The following is a 25,031-nucleotide window of genomic DNA, read 5'->3' on the forward strand; positions in this document are numbered from 1 at the left end:
GTTGGCACTTACAGTACCTGTTCATAGAGGAGTTGGGGATATTCAGATACTTTGGAGAACTCAGAAGGGTCTGCCATGGTCTCGTGGACCCTCCCAGCCTACCCAAACACCCCGTGGACAACCAGACTCAGAACACCGCCATCCGGGCTAAGCCTTCCGGCCATTACCACCGATGCCAAAGGCGGAGGTCTCCGTGGGAGAGCAGCGATGATGCCCCCTCCTAAAGTCATCACACTGGGAAGGGTCCCACAGCAGGATCTCAGTGTTTTTGGAAAAGGCACTTTCAGTTTTTATGGATTGTCCCCTAGCCCCAACCTCATCTTATCTTTTAGACACCAGCTTTCACTCATTCATTCTTCACATTTGGCCTCCGGGCTTTGCCCCCTGGACCAGCATTCCCTACCTAATTCCTTTGGCTTTTCCACAAGGTTCCTCAGTCTCTCATGCTCAGGGGCCTAGGCAGGCCTAGACCAGTGAGATGTGAGCAAGGCAAGAACATTGGGGCCCAGTGCACCCCTGAAGTGCCTGGCTCTGAGCCAGGCCTGTTTTGACAACATTGGCTTCCAGGAAGTGTTAGTTCCCATCCCTTCTTCTCTCCCAGTGCAGCCGATAAGATTTTCTCAGTGCTTCCCACCTCTATCTCATCCTCCAAACCAAAGCCCAGCCCGGCCCATTTCCACATCTCTGCCTTCCTCTCCTCCTGCTAGGGGTGCCTTGCATTCTGTCTTACCGGGCCAAACTCCACCGTTGATTCCCAGCCCCTGCTGCATTCTCTTCTCCCTGGTAGCCTTCTGCAATCTTGCAGGCGTGAGAAACCAACCTGGTATTAACCAGTAATGCGAGATAGAAATTGGAGAAGGGCAGAGAAGACTCTGTGGTAACTGGTTTATCAAGGAAGGCTTCTAGGAATGTGGATGTCAGCTCAGCCCTGAGGGGTGCTTAGGCTTGGATGTAAGTGTGGACCACAAGAAGGAAGGCATGGGAGCCTGACCAGGTGGTGGCGCAGTGGAGAGAGCGTCGGACTGGGATGCAGAGGACCCAGGTTCGAGACCCTGAGGTCACCAACTTAAGCGCGGGCTCATCTGGTTTGAGCAAAAGCCCACCAGCTTGAACCCAAGGTCGCTGGCTCGAGCAAGGGGTTACTCGGTCTGCTGAAGGCCCGCAGTCAAGGCACGTTTGAGAAGGCAATCAGTGAACAACTAAGGTGTTGCAACGCGCAATAAAAAGTTAATGATTGATGCTTCTCATCTCTCTCCGTTCCTGTCTATCCCTGTCTATTCCTCTCTCTGACTCACTCTCTGTCTCTGTAAAAATAAATAAATAAATAAAAATTTTTAAAAAAAAGAAGAAGAAAGGCATGGGAAAAGAACATTTATCAAATAAAATTAGCTGGTTGACCAGGAGCCCTGGGAATCAGGAGCTGGGGCTTTTGTGAATTAGGGCATAGCCTCAGGCTGATTTTTTTTTTTTCCTGAAGTTGGAAACAGGGAGGCAGTCAGACAGACTCCCGCATGTGCCAGACCAGGATCCACCTGGCACGCCCACCAGGGGACAATGCTCTGCCCATCTTGGGGCATCGCTCTGCCGCAATCAGAGCCATTCTAGCACCTGAGGCAGAGGCCACAGAGCCATCCTCAGCGCTCGGGCAAACTTTGCTCCAATGGAGCCTTGGCTGTGGGAGGGGAAGAGAGAGACAGAGAGGAAGGAGAGGGGGAGGGGTGGAGAAGCAGATGGGCACTTCTTCTGTGTGCCCTGGGCGGGAATCGAACCCGGGACTCCTGCACGCCAGGCCGACGCTCTACCACTGAGCCAACCGGCCAGGGCTCTCAGGCTGATTCTTCACTGCTTTGAGCTCAGTTCGCTCCTGAGAAATGGAAAAGGACAGTGTCTAGTCCAGGGGTTGTTGCAGGAATCCTCACAAGGTCACTTAGCACAGGGCCAGGCCCTAAGAGGGCCCTCCATAAACATTAGCTCTGTTGCACTCTGGTCCTTGGTGTCTTTATCTGAAAATGAGTTCAGCTGCTCTAGATTAGTGTTTCCTGATGCAAACTTCCCCATGAGCCAATGCATGACTTATACCAGGACCTCACTTGTAGAAGCCAAAGCTCTTTGTGGGTTGTGGACCACTTACAAGGGGACACAGGCCCTCTGTCCCAAGCCAGTGCCTCAGGAGTGTTTGTTCTTGTGTAGCTGAAGCGCTCTCTGGGAGTCAGGAAGTGCAGCCCAGGAGGGTATATCCATGATGTATTCTTCAACCACCACGTACACAGGCCTTGCAAAAAGATGCTTACATTGCAAAGGAGGAAACAGAGACCCAGAGGGTCCTACCCCAGGGCACATAGCTGTTAATGGCACATTCGGAACAAGAACCCGAGTTCTAGTCCAAGCTGGGGTTCTTTCTGTGACAACAGATGACTTTACAGCCATCATCCTTTCCCCTTCGCTTGTGAGTACACACATGCACACAGATACTCAGCTCGCTGGCACCTAGACAGGTCAGGGCCTGGCTCCCAGCCCACTCTCGGGACTGGCTGCATGCCAAGCCCCTCCTTCTGCTCTCCTTTCCTCCCTGGGTTATGCAACTCTTTTCTAATTCCGCTCTCAGCCATAGGCCCTTGGATTTCAGGCTCTTAATCCTGCCTCATGGGGCTGAAACGTAGGAGACGTGGCTCCAGCCTCCTTCACAAAGGTGGCCCTGTTCAGCTGGTGAATAGGCTCCTTCTGCTTGGGCCAGGTGATTTAGAAGGAGAGGCAGCAAGAAGGAGCCCAAGGTCCAGCATAATCCCCTGCATGTGCAAGCATGTGAGATGGCCCTTTAAAAGTGAGGGGCCTGGCTTTGGGGAGCCAGAGGAGAGGAGAGCGGGACGTCTGGGAGGAAGGCGAGGATGGCAGAGTCCAGGATGGCAGAGTCCAGGCCCCCGCCCAGAGGATTTGGGGAGCTGGAGGTGCTGGCTGTGGGGACAGTGCTGCTGGTGGAAGGTGAGCCAGGCAGGACCTGGGGTGGAGTGAGGACCCAGTGGGCCTTCAGAATCTGGAGAGGCTGCAGCTAGGAAGCTGGCGAGGAGAAGTCCCCAAACCCTGCTCCTCTGTGCCTGGATTGGTGCGGGCTTTTGATGGCTACACCTGTGAAATGCAACCTGCAAGCTGGGACCCAAGGAAGAAGAGCCAGACGGCTCGGGAGTGGGGGCACTTGGAGAGGGGGACATCTACCCAGGGCACGACCAAAACCAGAAATGTCCTAGCTTTTCCAGTGTTCCTCCAACAAGGAGAGAGTTTAATCCACTCCCTGGATATTCTGCTAAAGAGCCTGTGTAAGATCAGGCAACTGATAGGTTCTACAGACAGACAGTTCTGCCACCTGTGTGACTGTAACCAAGTCACTCGAGCTCTCCAGACCTCAGTGCCCTGACATCCCAAGTGGGTTGTGATGAAATTAGATTGGGTCATGTGTAGAAAATGCTAGCTGAAAAAATAATACTAAATAAAGTGCTAGCTGAGATAGATCCTCAGAGCTTTAGGTGCATTCACTCCTAGCCCCTCTAGCACCCTTACGCAGCCCTAAGCTTTTCTACTCTAGGGGCACCTAAGGGGTCCACGAGGTGCCTGCCTCAACCCAGATCCCTAAGAAGCTCACTGAGGCTGGAGCTGGGACTGTAGACCCAGGAACTGGACCAGCCAAAGACTATGTTGATGGGGACGCAGCCCTTGTTCACAGCAGACCCAGAGAAATAACCCACACATTCTCTCACCCAACGAGAACCGACCGTGGAGAGGAAGCGGCAGCCACAGGCTGGTCATGGTGGCCCGCCTCATTGCCTCTCTTCTGGGAACCCTACAATCTAACACCCCTCTGTTCCCAGGCATGCCTTGAAATTTTACTGCTGTATGTCTCTGCACATGCCATTTCTCTTTCTAGAATGCTCTCTCTGCACTCTGTCCTCCTAGTGAACGCTCACAGTTTGGAAGACAGGATGTTTCCCCCTCCTCACTGCAGACGGGGGAAGCCAAGACTCAGTGAGCGTGAGGCGTGACCAAGCCAAAATTCAAGGTCAGGCCGGTCTGCCCCCTGAGACCACCCTCTGCAAAGCTCACCTGCCTGCCTGGTGTTCTGGACCCCTCCCCACTCTTAGGAAGCCTCCTTCTCTTCAAGGCCCCCCCCCCCCGTCGTGGCTCCCCAGCACTCAGAGAAGGCATTCTAGAATTTGAAAGACTTGAGCTCAACCCCTAGCCCCACCACTTACTAGCTGCTGCTTAAGGCAAATTAGCTAGTGTCTCTGAGCCTCAGTTTCCCAGCCATAAACTGGGAGGGCAGTATCCAAGTGCAGACTGAGGGAGAGGATCTGTGTGCAGTGCAGAGCACCACACCTCATGCGCTGAGTGCTTAGGGGCTGTCATGCTGACCGGTGCCCTGGCGCGGCCGTGCTGACCGGTGCCCTGGCGGCCGTGCTGACCGGTGCCCTGGCGGCCGTGCTGACCGGTGCCCTGGCGGCCATGCTGACCGGTGCCCTGGCGGTCGTGCTGACGGGCGCCCTGGTGGCCGTGCTGACGGGTGCCCTGGTGAGGTCGTGCTGACCGGGCGCCCTGGCGCGGCCATGCTGACCGGTGCCCTGGCAAGGACGTGCTGACCGGTGCCCTGGCGGTCGTGCTGACCGGTGCCCTGGCGGACGTGCTGACCGGTGCCCTGGCACGGCCGTGCTGACCGGTGCCCTGGCGCGGCCGTGCTGACCGGGTGCCCTGGCGCGGCCGTGCTGACCGGTGCCCTGGCGGTCGTGCTGACCGGTGCCCTGGCGCGGCCGTGCTGACCGGTGCCCTGGCGGACGTGCTGACCGGGTGCCCTGGCGGTCGTGCTGACCGGTGCCCTGGCGGTCGTGCTGACAGGTGTTATAGTGTGCACTGCCCTGCTTGTCTGGTGTTCCTCCTTGTCTGTCTTCTCTTTGGACTGCAAGCACTGGAAAGCAGTGTGTCCCATGGCTTTCTGTCTCCGAGGGCCAGCCCTAGCCCTTCTTGTAGGTGTTTGATGAGTTGTACCGAGAGGCTTGCGGAGTGGGAAGGGGCAAGGGTACGGGTTTGTTCAGGCTCCGCCCACCCCACACTCCTGGTTCTGACCCCCAGTGGGCCTCACAAGCCCCTATGCCAGTCCCTCTTCCTTTCAGCTCTCGCCGGTCTCAGCCTCAATAGCCTGACCATCCTCTCTTTCTGCAAAAGCCCGGAGCTTCGGACCCCCAGCCACCTGCTGGTGCTGAGTTTGGCGCTGGCGGACAGTGGTGTCAGTCTGAACGCCCTCATCGCAGCCACATCCAGCCTCCTCCGGTACCGGCCCTTCCCAGTCCCCAGGCTAAGGGTCCTGCTAGGGCCTGACCTCTGGGCACCAAGAGCCAGGTCAGAGCTACTCTTCCTACCAACAGCAAGCCGACCCTAGAAGGGAGGGCAGGCAGGCTGAACCAGGCTAAATCCAAATCCCAGACTCCCCAAAGAAGCATAGCCGACTTCTGGACCACGGGAGCTGCTCAGGCCTGATGGACGGAGCTGACTGACTGATGGACCAGGTGCATTAAGAGCACAGGCCCAGCAACCAGGTCGCCTGCCTGTGACACTTGGCTCCTTTCTTTCTCCCTCTTGGCTTCTTCTCTAAATTAGGATATTATTTCCTAACTTATATGGTGGTTGGAAGTATTGACTTGTTATTATTTGCAAATAACTTAAAACAAGAATTGGTACCTGGGAAGTCCTGAATGAGTGTTCAGGAAAACAAAAAGGACTAACTGAGGCAAGGCAAGTGTCCAGGACCTCCTCACGTGCAGGCCAGGGTTTTCCGTGCGGCCCCACAGCTGTGCACGGGCCTGTTTCCCTAAGCACATGGAACACTGGCACTGCTGACAGAGGCTGGAGCCCACCTGGGTGGGAAGGGCCTGGGAGGACTCTCCTCTTGACTCTGCCCAGGGTGGGGAAGGGGCTACTGAAGCCATTACCCTTGGTTGGCCCATGACTTTGCCTCCATCTGCTCTGTGACCTTGACTGGGTACCTTGTCTTCTCTAAGCCTCAGTTTCCCCACCTATGGAATAAAGGCACGAGCTATCTTGTGTTCCATTTACTGTAAGGGAAGTACCTGGCCACACAGAGACCTTTGCTCCAGCCATGGTGCTGAGCTCAGAGTGTGCCCGGGACTCCACACCTGTGCCCCACTGACTCGAGCTCTAAGGCCCAGTTTCCACATAGGAAACACAGATAATAAAGCCCTCCTCTGAGGAGCGGAGCAAATGTTCAGGAAGGTGCCTCTATGCTACTACTAGGTGGGTGTGGGAGGGGCAGGGACTGCAGGGAGGCCTCACTGTACCCACCGTCCCCCACAGGCGCTGGCCCTACGGTTCGGACGGCTGCCAGGTCCACGGCTTCCAGGGCTTCGCAGCAGCGCTGGCCAGCATCTGCAGCAGCGCGGCCATCGCCTGGGGGCGCTATCACCACTACTGCACCCGTACGTCTGGGGGCTCCCAGGGTGGGGGGGTGAGGGTGATGAGGATGGAGATCGGCACAGGGTTTCCCAGTTCAAGGGAGTGTGGTAAGGGCAAGTATGCACCAGGGTGGGGTGTGGGCACTCGGAAGGAGCAAGGCTGGAGACTGCAAGACCAGTGTTGAAGCACATGCTGCCTGTGCCCTCACTGTAGCCTCAGACAAGTCAGGGGTCCCCTCTGAGCCTCGGTCTCCTTTGCAAGATGATTTTTGTAACCAACCTCAGTTTTATTCTGAAAATCAAAAGAGATCATTGATACAGAAAATGCCTTTGAAGACAGGCACTGTTGGGGGGGCAGAGAGGTGATGTGTATGTGTGTAAGCACGTATGTGTGTCTGTGTGTGCACTTGCACATCTCACACTTCCCTCTGCTATGCCAGAGCTTCGTGAAACTAGGCTAGCTCTAGATTCCCCATGTTGTCAAACACCAGCTGCATAATTGGCCGTATCAGTGTTCTACCTGCTCTGTTATTTACTTGATATTTCTTTCTTAGAAGTGACTCACTTTAAAAACTTTAAACACCCACTTTATTCTTGTTCTAAACAATATCTGTGACATCACAGCTTCACTATTCTTATAACTTTAATACACATTAGTATAAAACACATGTTCACCCATAGGCTTTTTAGAATCCCCCTCACCACCAGGGGGTACAAGCCTACTTTGGGGAGCTATGGCCCAGCTAACCCTCACAGCAAACCCCTAGCTTGCAGACTGGGAAGCAGAGGCTCAGAGAAGTTCAACAGCTTGTCTAAGGTCACACAGCTAACAGGGATAGAACTGGGATTGGGCATGGCCTAGGTGCCTCCAGAGCAGTCTCTCTTTTTGTCTCCTGGCTCCAAGTTTGGAGCTATGGATGTGCCTGGCTTAGAGGTTAATGTGGGGTTCGTAGTCAGCATGGCCTGAAACCCTGAGCATGGCCCCTTTGGAATCTCAGATCTGTCTTTGCCACAGACACACACACACACACACACACACACACACACACACACACACACACACACACACAGAGCTGCTGGCCCTTGGCAAAGCCACCTGCTTCTCTCCAGACCCAGAAGTGCCTGTTCTGGCAGGTTAGCCCCTCCTGTCCCGGATGACTTTGGAGCTCTTCTCCCACCACTCCCCCAGCCCTGCCCCAAACTCCCTCCGACCATCTCACGGACTCTCACATGTGCGCCCTCACACACACATCTTCTCAGACAGCAAGAGGCCCCCTCCGCCTCAACACAGAGAAGTTGCTCCCTGTCCCAGGGCCCCTGGACCAAAGCCCTTCCCGTTCTGGAGGGCATGGAGCAGGGCCAAAGCGGGAATGGGGAAGAAGGGAGCCTGAGCGCATCTACACCATTACTGGGTGGCCTTAGGTGTGTCACCTTGGTCATCTGTTTCCAAAGCCAAAAAGGTTAATGCAACACAAGTGTCAAAGTGTATATTAATTATTGTGCCCACAGCAATTAATATGGGTCTTATTCAGCTAGGGAAACACAATAAACTGGGCAGCTTAAACAACAGAAATTTGTCTTTCACAGTTCTGGAAGGTGGAAGTTCAAGATCAGGGTGTGGCAGTGGCGTTCTGATGAGGGCTCCCTGCCTGGTGTGCAGAAGGCCGTCTCCCTCTGTGTCCTCACATGGAGGAGAAAGAGCTCGTCTCTCATGTCTCTTTTATCTGGGCATTTATCCCATTGTGGAGGCTTCACTCCCATGACCTAAGCACTTCCTGAAGTCCTTCATCCCCAAATGCCATCACATGGTGATCAGGGGCATATGCATTTTGGGTCAGGGCCATAAGCATTCAGTCCACAGATGGGAGAGCCGTCCAAGCAAACTCCATCTGGGGCTGTGTCGATGGAATCCAAGTGTTGGGGTGAGGAGGTCTGTAGACCTGCTATTCCCTGCTGATCAAGCCCCACCTGGATTCCTCCTATCCCTTACCTGGAGTCTTGTCTACAAAGGAACACAGCATAAGCCACAGACAGAGCAGGCACCTGGGAAAGGCAGCCCAAAGCGAGGTCCAGGAGGAACCACTGTGTGGGAAGGGCTGGGTGAGGCTGGAAGTGGGATGGGTGGACGGATGTGAAGGAGGTCAGGTCAGGTCAAGGGGACTGGTCACACCAGAATATGCTGTCAGGACCTAGCCTCGGCCAGTGGCACTGAGATAGAGCCCCAAATCCTAAGTCAAGGGTTCTCAGCAAGTATACTGAGCTTCTGAGAAAGAGTGAGAATGGTGATGAGTCCAGACCCCACTTTGGTCTGCCGATGACCCTCACCTGACCCACTGTCCATGTTTCTAACCTAACTTAGCACAGCTGTCTCTTCACCACCTCTCCTTTCTCTGCCCTCTAAAGAAGATGGCATACGGTGTCTACTAGTAGGAGCTCTTCCCATCTGTTATCTCTTTTATTCTTCATAACAGTTCTTTAATGCAGGACCTATCACTCCCATTTTGTATAGAGAAAACTAAGGTTCAGAGATACTCTTAACTTGCCAGAGGCACTAAGCTATAAAACATCAGAGCCAGCGTTTCAGGCCATTTGGCATGACCACAAAGTCCATTCTTTTTTACTCTGATAGCTACTGCCGCCTCTCAACCATCTCCTCCCCGTCCACACAGGCTGCGGATTGGCATGGAACACAGCCGTTTCCTTGGTGATCTTCGTGTGGCTGTCTTCTGCCTTCTGGGCCACACTGCCCCTCCTGGGCTGGGGCCATTACGACTATGAGCCCCTGGGGACATGCTGCACCCTGGACTACTCCGGGGGGGACAGGTGAGGTGGAAGGCTCCCTCCCATGGGAATCTTGGCTCGAGCCCTCCTCAGCAACATCACAGCTGAAAATCTAACTGGGGGAATGTCAACATTTGCCAGACAATCTCAACTCCTTACGTATGATACCCACTCGCAGGTTGGCATTGGGACTGGGAAAGGCCCATTCAGAACACTGGCCAAGTGGTGGAAATATTGTACAAATTGAGGTGCAGAGCTGAGCCCCAGAAGAGGCATTGTCTAGTGAGCCATTGGCCTGTGTTCGTTATGACAGTTGCTGAGCCCCATGACCCCTTGACCATCTTCAGCACAGTCAGCTGTCTGAGCTCTGACTTTATTAATTTCTAGAGGGAGTCATGTCTTTGGGTTTGACAGATTCAAAGAATGTTAAGTGTTTGCATTGGGAGGGGCCTCCTTGACTTAGTGTTCAGGTCTCCGAATTCCCTGAGCATCTGCTGTGAGCCAGTCCCTGGACCAGACCCTGGAGAGACAGGAGCAATGATATCATGGAACACGTATCTAATCTATGGGGCTCTGGGAAGACCAGGCCGCAGGGAGACGGTTAGGAGAGGGGTCCCATTGCCTCCGGCTCCCCTCTCACTTCCACAGAGCCATGCTGCAGTCATCTGCTTCACATGTTTACTAACATTTACTCAGGAAGCGTCTGCCCCAAAGAATGGGTCTCCCAGGTGACACCCACGGGAGAACCCTGGGTCTGGCCCAATCGCCCCCCACCCCCCCAGAGCACTCCTTGCAGGTTTTCCCCAGACACTGTCCAGGCCTTCTGGCCTCCCTTCCTCCTACCCGGACAGCACTAAAGTTGCATGTTATCCCCTTCCCAAAGGGTCAGCCCTTCCACTTCCCATGACAACAACAATTTCTGCAGTGACACGGTACCCAGTCTCTCTCTCTTTCTCTCTCTCTCTCTCTCTCTCTCTTTAAATTTTTATTTATTGATTTTAGTGAGAGAAGAAGGGAGAGAAACAGCCAGACAGAGAGGAACATCGACCTATTCCTGTACGTGCCCTGACCAGGGATCAAACTGACAACCTCTGCACTTCAGAACGATGCTCTAACCAACTGAGCTATCCAGCCAGGGCAGTTCCCAGTCTCTTTGTCACTAGCAGGCCCTTTTCAAATCCCTGTGCCGGTAATACTCCTCGAATGCACCTTCCTCTTGGACCACTGATGTCTCCATCTGGAACACACGTTTCCCACATGAAAGTGTCCCATTCTCTGTGCTTGGGGCACATATAGTGCTGAACACTTGAACTGCCCAACAGCGCACTAAAGGAGGACCCTCCCTCATCTCAGCTTTCTGGTTCCTTAAGGCAACTTCTAGGAGGACCCAGGGGCCCCCCAACTCTGAGGGAAGCTCAGATTGGACCCAGGAGTGCCCACACTCTGAGCACCAGTCGGATGGGAGCAGCTCCTTGCATGAGACTGTGCAGAGCAAAGGGGAGCAGGCTTTTGAGGGTGGCGACCACCCATGAGAGAGAACCCTTACTCCTTCCGCCTCTGCCTGCAGGAACTTCATCAGCTTCCTCTTCACCATGGCCTTTTTCAACTTCCTCCTGCCTGTCTTCATCACACTTACATCCTATAGGCTCATGGAGCAGAAAGTGGGGAAGACGGGCCATCTCCAGGTACGGTCTAACTCCTAGAGCAGAAAAAATCTCTGTCCAGCTCAGGGACACCAGGGAACATGAATGACATGACAGAGAGCAATTAGGGGTTTTCTGTGTTTTAAACAATTAAAAGAAAATCCAGCTTTTATAGAGCGGGGAGTCAGGGCAAGAACATACCTCCCTAAGGTTGCTGGGGACCACCAAGACCCAGAGGAAGGGTCAGGACTGCTCAGACTTACTGGACAGACACTCAACCCAAGGGCCAGGTTACCCTGCCAGATACCATCCACGCTGTTATATTTTTTTCTTCCCAAGCATATGAGGGTTGGCACAAAATGACATACTTTTTAAATGCTGCTCTGAATCACTCTGAGATGTTTAGTTTAATCACAGGCACAGGCTGTTACCCACAACATAAAAATCACACCTGCAAGCACATTTGTCCAAGAAATGGAATACTTCAAAGTAAGCCCCTCTGGCCATCTCTGAATTTCGACATTATTATTCCCTAGCCACAATTTTCTTTTAACTTTGTCACCTGGATAATCTATAGCAGATGAGTCATAGCGAGTGCCAAAGATGTTTAAACCCAGATGCTAATAGTACTTTGTGAGAATTATGTCATTTCATTTTTGCAGCCGCTCTTGGAGGAGGGGGGGTTTATTATCCCGATGTCACGGACTGCAAACGGGGGCTGAAAGGGGCTAGCTAAGCCTTCGTCAAAAGCCACAACTAGGAACAGCAGAGTTGGATCAAACCAGTTCTGGGGCTCCACCACCCACGTGGTCACTCATGGTGCATAAAAGAAATAATCTTGTTGAGACACTTGCTCAGCCACATTATTACTTTTCCCCTGTGTATCGGAAAAGGGCTATACAAATCTACTTTAGCTGAAGACCAGGTTCCCCTGAGGTCACAGAATCAGAATCACATCCTAAGCTCCCCACTCGGTGGTCACTTGCTCATCGCTGCCTCCAAGCCCCGCCTGGGCGCTCAAAGCCACCACATCTATTGGAGGTTCAATCAGCCAGGGGACAAGGCTGTCACATGAATTTTCTCATTTTTCTCAGCTGACTTTAAACCATCTGTTCTGATGGCATCAGCAGAAATCGCCAAGCACAGGCCTAGGGACCTTGGCTGCAAGCTTAGGTCACCTTCTCTGTTAAAGAAAGACATAGTCAAGAAGAAATAGACACCTATGTTTAGCGTCAGAATTTGTCATCATCTGAGTGTATGTGAATATGGCAACTTCCACCCTAAAATTAGATTGCAAGTCGAGCGCCCCCATGTGGTCCCAGGGGGTACCACATGGCTTGCTCCCTAGTTGTGTCTCTCTCAGTGGAAAGCAGTCCCTTTGAACCCGGGACAGGTTGACCAGCCAGGTAACTTGTGGTTTCTGGGACTGAGATGTGAGGGCAGGTCAGCCTGGGGACCCTCAGGCACACAGCCACACTCAGAGAGCCCAGGCTTCGACCAGGAAGGAAGTTCATCATCTGCCCCAGATCATGCCTCTATCTGGTCATTTTACAGACCAGGAAACTGAGGTTGAGTAAGCTGAAATGACAGGCTTAAGGTCATGCATTTTAAATGGCAGAAAGGCCCATGTGGTTCCAAATTCCCCTGCAGGCTCAGCACCTTCCCACAGCCTGGTCACGCTGCACTGCCCCGCTGTGCCTGCATGGTCCCTGGGCTGCACGGGGCTGCCAGCCATTGGAGCAAGTCAGTGCCTCCGTCCTGTGACAATTTCTCCCCAGGTGAACACCACTCTGCCAGCCAGGACGCTGCTGCTCGGATGGGGCCCCTATGCCCTCCTGTATCTGTACGCAGCCATCGTGGATGTGGCCTCCATCTCCCCCAAGCTGCAGATGGTACAGCATCTCCAGTTCTCGAGCTAGCGCTCTCCGTTCTGTGTCTCTCTGTTTCACCCAGCCTTTCTTCCTTGCTTCACTGCCTCCATGATAGTCTCTTTTTCTCTCTTCTTTTGAATGCTCATAATTTACTGGGAATTTACCTGTCACCCAGCCACATGGGGTTGCTGCTTGACATTGCCTAAGCCTCCTGTGAGATGACAGGGACAGCCAGCCAGATGGTGAGCACGCATTCTGGGACCAGGGGCTGAGACAGCGCCTAGGGAGGCACGTGCTCCCATCCCTCATCTGACAGCTGGTCAGGAGAGACTCAGAGGCAGCAGGGCAGATGGCTGGCGACTCTGGGGGTGATGCAGGTAGGCTGGAGTCACTAGGTAAGATCAGAGAGAGAAGCAGAGGCTTTGAAACTTCTTTGCTCTGATGTTTTGCCACAACAGGTGCCCGCTCTCATTGCCAAAATGGTGCCTGCAATCAATGCTGTGAACTATGCCCTCGGCAGCGAGATGGTCCGCAGAGGAATCTGGCAGTGCCTCTCACAGCCGAGAAACGACTGGGACCGAGCACAGTGACACCTCCACGGGGCTGCTCAGACCCTAGCCTAGCCTGCCACTCGGCTGAGTCCCACACTGGGACGCTGCCCAGCAGCCTGAGAAGCCAAGCTACAGACATGCATCCTCCATTCCGAATGGCTCTGGGAGCCTAGCCGAAGGCTGGACACAGGAGACTCAGAGAGGAACCAGGCTTTATGAAAGGAGGGGCTGGGCCTTGGGAGCCAGAGAGACCCGAAGGTTAGTCAGAGCCTTCACCCAGAGGCTAGAGACCTTGGAAACGCCTTTGTTCCTGGCTGCTAACATAGGATATTAACCTGGACTTCTTCGGGGCTATTGTGAGGCTTGAACATGTACTCACCACACCCATAGAGGCTGCTTAGTACAACAGAATTGTTAGGACTCGAGTCTTAGGTAGAAAAAGATAAAAGTCTCGTGGTTGCTTGGGGGAGCTCAACCCAGGCTGTCAGCATCCAGGTGCCACTTATTAAACTGTTATCTGGTGCCAGGGACTTACTCTGCCTGTGCGTCTGCTTCCCAGCTTGTGAGATATGATGACAGTATGGTGGGTGACCTGACCGTGCAGAAAGCACCAGCACTTTACCAGGCATGTCGGCTGCACACTGAGAGTTACCCACCCCACTCACCAGTCCAAACAGCTAGCTGCACGTTGCTTAGTTGCCCACACTGAAAAACAATCTATTTAAAACTCCAGATATCTGGCGTGACCAGGTGGTGGCGCAGTGGATAGAACGTCAGACTGGGACACAGAGGACCCAGGTTCAAAACTCCAAGGTCAAAATAGAACTACCTTATGACCCAGCAATCCCTCTACTTGGTATATACCCCCAAAAACTCAGAAACATTGATACGTAAAGACACATGCAGCCCCATGTTCATTGCAGCATTGTTCACAGTGGACAGGACATGGAAACAACCAAAAAGCCATCAATAGATGACTGGATAAAGAAGATGTGGCACATATACACTATGGAATACTACTCAGCCATAAGAAATGATGACATCGGATCATTTACAGCAAAATGGTGGGATCTTGATAATATGATACGAAGTGAAATAAGTAAATCAGAAAAAACCAGGAACTGCATTATTCCATACGTAGATGGGACATAAAAGTGAGACCAAGAGACATTAATAAGAGTGTGGTGGTTACGGGGGGAGGGAGGAGAGGGAGAAGGAAGGGGGGTGGGGGAGGGGCACAAAGAGAACTAGATAGAAGGTGACAGAGGACAATCTGACTTTGGGTGATGGGTATGCAACATATTTGAACGACAAGATAAATTGGACATGTTATCTTTGAATATATGTATCCTGATTTACTGATGTCACCCCATTAAAAAAAAAACCAAAAATTAAAAAAAAAAAAAACCCTCCAAGGTCGCCGCTTGAGCGCAGGCTCATCTGGTTTGAGCAAGGCTCAGCAGCTTGAGCCCAAGGTCGCTGGCTTGAGCAAGAGGTCACTCGGTCAGCTGTAGCCCCCGGTAGAGGCACATATGAGAAAGCAATCAGTGAACAACTAAGGTGCCACAACGAAGAATTGATGCTTTTCATCTCTCTCCCTTCCTGTCTGTCTGTCCCTATCTATACACAGCTTGTCTCTGTCTCTCTGTCTCTCTGTCTCTGTCACAAAAACAAAACAAAATAAACTCCAGATAACTGAAGAGGAGATTCCACCAGCCCCTGCCATGGTGTCAGCTTGCAAGGCTCAGGACACCTCTGCCTTTTACCCAGGCACGCCCTCGGCAATAACGGCAGCTGTGCCTTCCCACAGAGCCCATGGCATCTCGTGTGTGACACTAACACTGGAGTCCCCATCCCATCCCTGATGTGCCTCTGTTCCTCCCAGAGTCAGCACTTCAGGGACAAGGTGCACAGATCTGGGTAGGACCCGTTGCCTTACAGGAAGATAGAGATGGTTGGCAGGGGACCAAGGGCTCTTCGGAAGGTCTAATCGTGGGGGGGGGGGGCAGCTGCCCCAGGTACTGCAAGGCAGGGAGGATAGAGCTGAAGTGGGAAGAGACAAGCTTCTGGGGCTGGGGTAGGGGTTGGTCATGAGGACAGCCTCTGGGGACTCTGGGCACCAGGACCCGACTCTCAGTTTTGCAGAAAATCCAGCCGCATAAACAGAACTCACAGGCATTCCTCACAAAGCAGAATGTGGTTCAGTCACTTTGTGAGACCAGAGGGTGAAAGGGGGCGGCTCTCCCACAGCGCTCTTTCTAAACCTCTGGAACGTGCCCTGGCCAGGTGCTGGGGCCACGAGATGCCCTGGCCAGGTGCTGGGGCCACGAGATGCCCTGGCCAGGTGCTGGGGCCACGAGATGCCCTGGCCAGGTGCTGGGGCCACGAGATGCCCTGGCCTCACCCCAGCACAGGCTTCTCACTGTGGGCCCTGAAGTGTGGACAGAGCTGTGCTCACTCACAGGCTGTGTGGGTGGCCAAGAAGGAGGTGGGTTGGGGGCCAGAGACCCTACCCCTGACCCCACAGCCCATGGACCCTTAAATTGTCTTTTGGGGGGAGTTTACCTTCGCTCCACCATTTGCCATAACCCACTAAGGAGGGGGTAGGAAACACAGTGAGAAGAGAAGGGAGATGAACCCAGGCTCAGAGAAAGGAGAGGCTGAAAATACCCAGGGAGAGTGGCCAGTGTCCCCAAACAGGTGATGTCCCCACCTGTGCTCAGAGGAGAGGTGGGGAGGGAGGCAGGATGGCTGGGTCTAGTCAAGGACACTTTCAACCCAAGCCCAAGTCTGTGTGGAGCTGGGAATGGTGGGCACAGAGTACCCCTGGGCTGGACTGGGCCGGCAGGAGAGGAGAAGGGCACAGAGCACCCCTGGGCTGGACTGGGCCGGCAGGAGAGGAGAAGGGCATAGAGCACCCCTGGGCTGGACTGGGCCGGCAGGAGAGGAGGGCACAGAGTACCCCTGGGCTGGACTGGGCCGGCAGGAGAGGAGAAGGGCACAGAGCACCCCTGGGCTGGACTGGGCCGGCAGGAGAGGAGAAGGGCACAGAGCACCCCTGGGCTGGACTGGGCCGGCAGGAGAGGAGGACACAGAGTACCCCTGGGCTGGACTGGGCCGGCAGGAGAGGAGAAGGGCACAGAGTATCCTGGGCTGGACTGGGCCGGCAGGAGAGGAGAAGGGCACAGAGCACCCCTGGGCTGGACTGGGCCGGCAGGAGAGGAGGAGGGCACAGAGCACCCCTGGGCTGGACTGGGCCGGCAGGAGAGGAGAAGGGCACAGAGCACCCCTGGGCTGGACTGGGCCGGCAGGAGAGGAGAAGGGCACAGAGCACCCCTGGGCTGGACTGGGCCGGCAGGAGAGGAGAAGGGCACAGAGCACCCCTGGGCTGGACTGGGCCGGCAGGAGAGAAGGGCACAGAGTATCCCGGGCTGGACTGGGCCGGCAGGAGAGGAGAAGGGCACAGAGTACCCCTGGGCTGGACTGGGCCGGCAGGAGAGGAGAAGGGCACAGAGTATCCCGGGCTGGACTGGGCCGGCAGGAGAGGAGAAGGGCACAGAGCACCCCTGGGCTGGACTGGGCCGGCAGGAGAGGAGAAGGGCACAGAGCACCCCTGGGCTGGACTGGGCCGGCAGGAGAGAAGGGCACAGAGTATCCCGGGCTGGACTGGGCCGGCAGGAGAGGAGAAGGGCACAGAGCACCCCTGGGCTGGACTGGGCCGGCAGGAGAGGAGAAGGGCACAGAGTATCCCGGGCTGGACTGGGCCGGCAGGAGAGGAGAAGGGCACAGAGTATCCCGGGCTGGACTGGGCCGGCAGGAGAGGAGAAGGGCACAGAGCACCCCTGGGCTGGACTGGGCCGGCAGGAGAGGAGAAGGGCACAGAGTATCCCGGGCTGGACTGGGCCGGCAGGAGAGGAGAAGGGCACAGAGTATCCCGGGCTGGACTGGGCCGGCAGGAGAGGAGAAGGGCACAGAGCACCCCTGGGCTGGACTGGGCCGGCAGGAGAGGAGAAGGGCACAGAGTATCCCGGGCTGGACTGGGCCGGCAGGAGAGGAGAAGGGCACAGAGCACCCCTGGGCTGGACTGGGCCGGCAGGAGAGGAGGAGGACACAGAGTATCCCGGGCTGGACTGGGCCGGCAGGAGAGAAGGGCACAGAGCACCCCTGGGCTGGACTGGGCCGGCAGGAGAGGAGAAGGACACAGAGTATCCTGGGCTGGACTGGGCCAGCAGGAGAGGAGAAGGGCACAGAGTATCCCGGGCTGGACTGGGCCAGCAGGAGAGGAGAAGGGCACAGAGTATCCCGGGCTGGACTGGGCCGGCAGGAGAGGAGAAGGACACAGAGTACCCCTGGGCTGGACTGGGCCGGCAGGAGAGGAGGAGGGCACAGAGCACCCCTGGGCTGGACTGGGCCGGCAGGAGAGGAGAAGGGCACAGAGCACCCCTGGGCTGGACTGGGCCGGCAGGAGAGGAGGAGGACACAGAGTATCCCGGGCTGGACTGGGCCGGCAGGAGAGAAGGGCACAGAGCACCCCTGGGCTGGACTGGGCCGGCAGGAGAGGAGAAGGCTGAAGCGATGCCCTGAGGCATCTGCCCCGGAAGTTCCGAGCCTGCCCACCCCTCCCCTCCCACTCACAGAGGGGACTCAGGGAGCCTGAGCACCTCTGGGTGTTCCAAAGTACTCTCAGGGTTTTGAGTCCCCTGTGGATGCCGTGTGCAGGAACTCGCCCTTGCCCTCCTGCCCTCCGGCGCCCCTGCCTCACCCTTCCATGAGGCAGCTCAGCAATTCCTGGACCAGAGGGACAAGGAGGTGGCTGAGTCCCATGTGAGGCCCATCCCTCTGGGAGCCCTTGGCACACACACTGGGTTGGGAGAGGAATCAGCCGCCAGACCCTGGGTCTGGGCCAGCCGCTGACACAGTGAGAGCGCAGTTCCCAAGGCTCCCTTTGCTCTGTGCAGCTGCCCGGGGCCACACCACAGCGCTCGGACTCTCTGCTGACTTTCTGCAGTGAACACATAGCACCGCTACAGTCAGAAAAACGCGTGTGAGGGAGTGATTACTTCTGCCTCCTCGGAGCTTTTGTTTCCCAGACACTTCTCTTGGTTTGATTTTGGCGACCCTCACTCCCCACCTCCCTCACTCTCCTGCCCACCCTCAGACTCCTGTTGAGCAAGCTCTCCTATTTCCTGGGCATTCAGGTCTCTCTCTTCCATTCATTCATGGGGCCCCTAATGCCACCAAGTAGGGATAGTGCCCTGTTCCCCCACAGATGCAATGAGCTTAGAGAGGTGCACATCAGCATGGTCCCCTGCCCATACTACCTATCACTGGGACCATGCTCTCCCCAAGTTCCCTGAATGTCAGGAGAACTGAGGCCACATGATGGGCAGGGGAACAAAACCCCGAGAAACCAGGAAAGATGGGTGAAAGCTACAGAGACCCTGGGGCCTGGCCCACAGACCCGAGAGCTCGGGGCGTCCTCACTGGGGCCTGGCCCACAGACCCGAGAGCTCGGGGCGTCCTCACTGGGGCCTGGCCCACAGACCCGAGAGCTCGGAGCGTCTTCACTGGGGCCTGGCCCACAGACCCGAGAGCTCGGGGCGTCTTCACTGGGGCCTGGCCCACAGACCCGAGAGCTCGGGGCGTCTTCACTGGGGCCTGGCCCACAGACCCGAGAGCTCGGGGCGTCTTCACTGGGGCCTGGCCCACAGACCTGAGAGCTCGGGGCGTCCTCACTGGGGCCTGGCCCACAGACCTGAGAGCTCAGAGCGTCTTCACTGGGGCCTGGCCCACAGACCCGAGAGCTCGGGCCGTCCTCACTGGGGCCTGGCCCACAGACCCGAGAGCTCGGGGCGTCCTCACTGGGGCCTGGCCCACAGACCCAAGAGCTCGGGGCGTCTTCACTGGGGCCTGGCCCACAGACCCGAGAGCTCGGGGCGTCTTCACTGGGGCCTGGCCCACAGACCCGAGAGCTCGGGGCGTCTTCACTGGGGCCTGGCCCACAGGCCCGAGAGCTCGGGGCATCTTCACTGGGGCCTGGCCCACAGACCCGAGAGCTCGGGGCGTCTTCACTGGGGCCTGGCCCACAGACCCGAGAGCTCGGGGCGTCCTCACTGGGGCCTGGCCCACAGACCCGAGAGCTCGGGGCGTCCTCACTGGGGCCTGGCTCACAGACCTGAGAGCTCGGGGTGTCTTCACTGGGGCCTGGCTCACAGACCTGAGAGCTCGGGGTGTCTTCACTGGGGCCTGGGAACCAGCCTTACCTTTGCTTGAGGCTCACCAGCGTCACAGGCCCGTGGACCCTGGCCCATGTGCCACTGAAAAACTGGGGGCAGATTAGGAAGAGGCCACCAGAAGGTAGGTGACAACCAGAGGTAGGTGCCAGAGAACAGCCCAGCCATCACTGAAGCCGTCACTCTCTCATCTTTAGGTCTGTGCACATTTGACCCCTAACCCTGCCTGGGTCACTAGGCTCACTCAGTGTGTATTTACCGAGCCACGGCTGTGTGTCGGATGCTGTGATGGTGGATGATACAGGGCGAACCTTAGAAGGCCAAAGCCTCTTCATCACCTCACGGCATTTGTGACCAAAAAACAGGTGCTACCATGGCTACAAAGTAAAAAGCAGAGATTAAGGTAGAGCTGTATCCATGTAGTGTGATCAAGATTACTCAAAAGTTTCCTTCAGAATCTCTGCAAGTTTTTACCTCCAAACTAACTCTTCCCCGTCATTCTAGACAAACCACACATGACCTCTGAGTGTCACTGAGCACTTGGTTTAATCATGTATTTCTGAAGAATTGTTTTCACTGACCTTCAATGCACATGTGTTTCAGCCCCATTCCAGGTTGTTTTTTAAGTTTCTGTGGTTTGGCGAGATACTATAAATGCCATCGTTATTTTTTAAGTTAACAGAGGAAGGCCCCACACATGCGCTCACTGTCCTGACCAGGCTGCAGCCTGCCATCGCTCCCAGTGTCCCTCAGTGAGTCAGAGCCCTTGGTGACCCAGGCTATGCCTCTCCTCCACTGGAGTGGGCTCTGACAGGTCAGAAGGTTTTCAAACTCGATCAAACGTCTCTCTCTTACCTGGCCTGTGGTGGTGCAGCAGATAAAGCGTCAACCTGGAATGCTGAAGTCATGGATTCAAAACCCTGAGCTTGCCCAGTCAAGTCACATACAAGAAGCAACTACTACTAGTTGATGCTTCCTGCTCCTTCCCTACCCGTTTCTCTCTCTCCTCTCTCTCTCTAAAATCTTTTTTTAAAAAGAAAGGATAAATAAAAGTCTAACTCTTTTTAAAACATGATGTTTCCTATGGATTGGATGTTCGAGTCCTTCCAAAGTTCCTAAGTTGAAGCCCTACCCCCCAATGTGACTGCATTTCATGATAAGGCCTTTACAGAAATGATTTCAAATAAATGAGGTCATAAGATTGGAGCCCTGATCTGATAGGATTGGTGCCCTTATAAGAAAAGACACTAGAGCGTTCTCTGTCCACTCATATACACTGAGGAGAGGCCATGTGAGGACACAGTGAGAAGGGGCCATCTGCAAGCCAGGGGAGGACCCTCTGAGGAGAGGCCCTGTGAGGACACAGTGAGAAGGCGGCCATCTGCAGGCCAGGGGAGGACCCTCTGAGGAGAGGCCCTGTGAGGACACAGTGAGAAGGCCATCTGCAAGCCAGGGGAGGACCCTCTGAGGAGAGGCCCTGTGAGGACACAGTGAGAAGGGGCCATCTGCAAGCCAGGGGAGGACCCTCTGAGGAGAGGCCCTGTGAGGACACAGTGAGAAGGCGGCCATCTGCAAGCCAGGGGAGGACCCTCTGAGGAGAGGCCCTGTGAGGACACAGTGAGAAGGCCATCTGCAGGCCAGGGGAGGACCCTCTGAGGAGAGGCCATGTGAGGGCACAGTGAGAAGGCGGCCATCTGCAGGCCAGGGGAGGACCCTCTGAGGAGAGGCCCTGTGAGGACACAGTGAGAAGGCGGCCATCTGCAAGCCAGGGGAGGACCCTCTGAGGAGAGGCCCTGTGAGGACACAGTGAGAAGGCCATCTGCAGGCCAGGGGAGGACCCTCTGAGGAGAGGCCCTGTGAGGACACAGTGAGAAGGGGCCATCTGCAGGCCAGGGGAGGACCCTCTGAGGAGAGGCCCTGTGAGGACACAGTGAGAAGGCGGCCATCTGCAGGCCAGGGGAGGACCCTCTGAGGAGAGGCCATGTGAGGACACAGTGAGAAGGCGGCCATCTGCAGGCCAGGGGAGGACCCTCTGAGGAGAGGCCCTGTGAGGACACAGTGAGAAGGCGGCCATCTGCAAGCCAGGGGAGGACCCTCTGAGGAGAGGCCCTGTGAGGACACAGTGAGAAGGCGGCCATCTGCAAGCCAGGGGAGGACCCTCTGAGGAGAGGCCCTGTGAGGACACAGTGAGAAGGCGGCCATCTGCAGGCCAGGGGAGGACCCTCTGAGGAGAGGCCCTGTGAGGACACAGTGAGAAGGCGGCCATCTGCAAGCCAGGGGAGGACCCTCTGAGGAGAGGCCCTGTGAGGACACAGTGAGAAGGCCATCTGCAGGCCAGGGGAGGACCCTCTGAGGAGAGGCCCTGTGAGGACACAGTGAGAAGGCCATCTGCAAGCCAGGAGGACCCTCTGAGGAGAGGCCATGTGAGGACACAGTGAGAAGGCCACCTGCAGGCCAGGGGAGGACCCTCTGAGGAGAGGCCATGTGAGGACACAGTGAGAAGGCCATCTGCAGGCCAGGGGAGGACCCTCTGAGGAGAGGCCATGTGAGGGCACAGTGAGAAGGCCATCTGCAGGCCAGGGGAGGACCCTCTGAGGAGAGGCCATGTGAGGACACAGTGAGAAGGCGGCCATCTGCAGGCCAGGGGAGGACCCTCTGAGGAGAGGCCCTGTGAGGACACAGTGAGAAGGCGGCCATCTGCAGGCCAGGGGAGGACCCTCTGAGGAGAGGCCCTGTGAGGACACAGTGAGAAGGCGGCCATCTGCAGGCCAGGGGAGGACCCTCTGAGGAGAGGCCCTGTGAGGACACAGTGAGAAGGCGGCCATCTGCAAGCCAGGAGGACCCTCTGAGGAGAGGCCATGTGAGGACACAGTGAGAAGGCCACCTGCAGGCCAGGGGAGGACCCTCTGAGGAGAGGCCCTGTGAGGACACAGTGAGAAGGCCATCTGCAGGCCAGGGGAGGACCCTCTGAGGAGAGGCCATGTGAGGGCACAGTGAGAAGGCCATCTGCAGGCCAGGGGAGGACCCTCTGAGGAGAGGCCATGTGAGGACACAGTGAGAAGGCCATCTGCAGGCCAGGGGAGGACCCTCTGAGGAGAGGCCATGTGAGGACACAGTGAGAAGGCCATCTGCAGGCCAGGGGAGGACCCTCTGAGGAGAGGCCATGTGAGGACACAGTGAGAAGGCCATCTGCAAGCCAGGGGAGGACCCTCTGAGGAGAGGCCCTGTGAGGACACAGTGAGAAGGCCATCTGCAGGCCAGGGGAGGACCCTCTGAGGAGAGGCCCTGTGAGGACACAGTGAGAAGGCCATCTGCAGGCCAGGGGAGGACCCTCTGAGGAGAGGCCCTGTGAGGACACAGTGAGAAGGCCATCTGCAGGCCAGGGGAGGACCCTCTGCAGACACCAGCCAGCCCTGCTGACACTTTGATCTTGGACTCTGACCTACAGGCAATACATTTCTGTTGTTTAAGGACCAAGCCTGTGGTATTTTGTTATAAGAGCCCTCAGAGACCAGTCCGATGTCACACCGAAGCTCGTGGTTTATACTAGATGACAGTGGAGGGGATAGAGAGACCAGCTGGTGCCAGTGTCCCCTTACCTCCACGGAGTACTCAGTGTCACTTTGCAGAACCCCAATATTGTGTGAAACCCAATTTAAAAGGCACAAAATTTATTTTCCACGATTGCCTTCCATTCTGATCATTGATTTCAGAGTTTATTTAAGATCTTTAGCAAAGCCTGACCAGGCAGTGGCTCAGTGGATAGAGCATTGAACTGGAATGCAAAGGACTCAGGTTCAAAACCCTGAGGTCACTGGCTTGAGCACACGCTCACCAGCTTGAGTGAGGGGTTGCTGGCTTGAGTCCAAGGTCGCTGGCTTGAGCAAGGGGTCATTTGCTCTGCTGTAGCCCCCCGATCAAGGCACATATGAGAAAGCAATCAATGAACAACTAAAGTGCCGCAACAAAGAATTGATGCTTCTCATCTCTCTCCCTTCCTGTCTGTCTGTCCCTATCTGACCTTCTCACTGTCTCTCTCTCTTTCTCTGTCAAAAAGGAAGAAAGAAAGAAAGAAAGAAAGAAAGAAAGAAAGAAAGAAAGAAAGAAAGAAAGAAAGAAAGAAAGAAAGAAAGAAAGAAAATATCTTTAGCAAAGGAATATAAGTGCAATAGAATAATACCCCACCCCACCACAATTTTTTGCTGGGAAGGATGACCCTTCCTACTGACAAATGGACTTGAATTAAAGTCACAGATAAAGTAGCACATTGTTTCTGAGGTAAAGGAGTAGATAATCCCTGTCCTCCCCCCCACCCCCCACCAGATCTCCACTGCGACAATTTTCCCAGAAAAGAGGCTAGTTTTGTGCCTGACTGATGAGCAAAAAAGAAAATATAAATTACTTATTACCTGAACTTAAAGGTTAATATATATTTATCCGCTCTTAAAGGTAAAAAAATCTTGCAAAGTTTTCACATAGGTAAATAAACTCAGCATCAGGATAGAATGCCTAGTTTACTTATACCTTCATCCTCTCCATGAACTTGATAGCATTTCTGCTGTTTTCCATCAGAGACACTCCTACTTCAGTTGGCTCAAGCACAAGCTCACTCTCCCTCCTACCAAACTGTCTCCCACCTTACATTCTCCATATCAGTGACTATCACCCCTCTGTGCCCTGTCATATGAGTGAAGAGAAGAAAAGCAGGAAGGGGGAAGAAACCAAGCTCTAAGATGCATGTGTTTACCTGTCAGTGCTTAGCTTTTGACCACAAGGTGGCAGTGCTGCCTCAATGATAGATTCTGCGTGGGCCTTCAGCCCCAGAAGGTGTGCTTCTTAAGAGCCTGGGAGTTAGTTGCCTGGCAAGGCAGATGAGTGAAATTTTTATTCCTTGCAGGACCTCAGACAAGTTGTCTTTCCTGCTCTTGCTATAGAAGCCTGAGGTCTAGCTATTTTCTACCTCAAAGGATGCCATGATCCCACATCTCTCCTTGAAGGGAACAGAATTGCATACCCCTTGGCCAGAGGACTCCAAGATAGCCCCACTCCCTTTTTGCTGCTGCATGTAAATTTCCAAAGCCCTCTGCACATCGAATTTGACTAGAAGGGCTGGATCTGCGGTCTGCCTTCTAATTGCAAGAAGCTGCGGTAGTCCCTGAATTTTCTCGCTTGGATTGTTCACCTAGAAAGTGGAGTGACAGCACCTTTTGCTGGTATTATATGTGGGAGCACAGTGCAAACTATGGGATGCAACGCAGGAGGGCTTTCTGAGCACTGTGCCTGAAGAAGCCGCCCGAGCCTCAGCAGATGTGTGTGCGTGCGGTAAATGGCATTTGGTGATGGCAACGTTCCTGAGACGTGGGGGACAGCCCTGGGTGAAGGCCAAAATCATAATCCCCAAATCTTTCCTTTCCTTCGGGTTGAGGTAACTGGCTGCTCCTGTCCTCAGCTGTTCCCTGGCCCTGACACCACACACCTGTCCTTCCTCCAGCCCCCAGCTGCT

The 25,031-nt window shown here is 55.1% G+C and overlaps 1 protein-coding gene across 4 annotated transcripts in view; it reads left to right on the plus strand.

Annotated features, from left to right (window-relative positions):
• RGR (retinal G protein coupled receptor) overlaps nt 1–13,825 on the plus strand; it is a 59,717-nt gene extending 45,892 nt beyond the window's left edge. Inside the window, exons 2-8 of one of the 4 annotated variants that reach the window (XM_066350279.1) lie at nt 2,893–2,979; nt 5,154–5,310; nt 6,352–6,473; nt 9,119–9,272; nt 10,798–10,915; nt 12,652–12,765; nt 13,203–13,825. In XM_066350279.1, the coding sequence (XP_066206376.1) occupies nt 2,901–2,979; nt 5,154–5,310; nt 6,352–6,473; nt 9,119–9,272; nt 10,798–10,915; nt 12,652–12,765; nt 13,203–13,334 (876 nt within the window). In that variant the 5' untranslated portion in view covers nt 2,893–2,900 and the 3' untranslated portion in view covers nt 13,335–13,825. The other 3 variants (XM_066350280.1, XM_066350281.1, XM_066350283.1) reach the window with 3 other exon arrangements.
• Nucleotides 13,826–25,031: the final 11,206 nt, after the last annotated feature.

This window comes from Saccopteryx leptura, chromosome 9, assembly GCF_036850995.1.
Source record: "Saccopteryx leptura isolate mSacLep1 chromosome 9, mSacLep1_pri_phased_curated, whole genome shotgun sequence".
Lineage (NCBI taxonomy): Eukaryota > Metazoa > Chordata > Mammalia > Chiroptera > Emballonuridae > Saccopteryx > Saccopteryx leptura.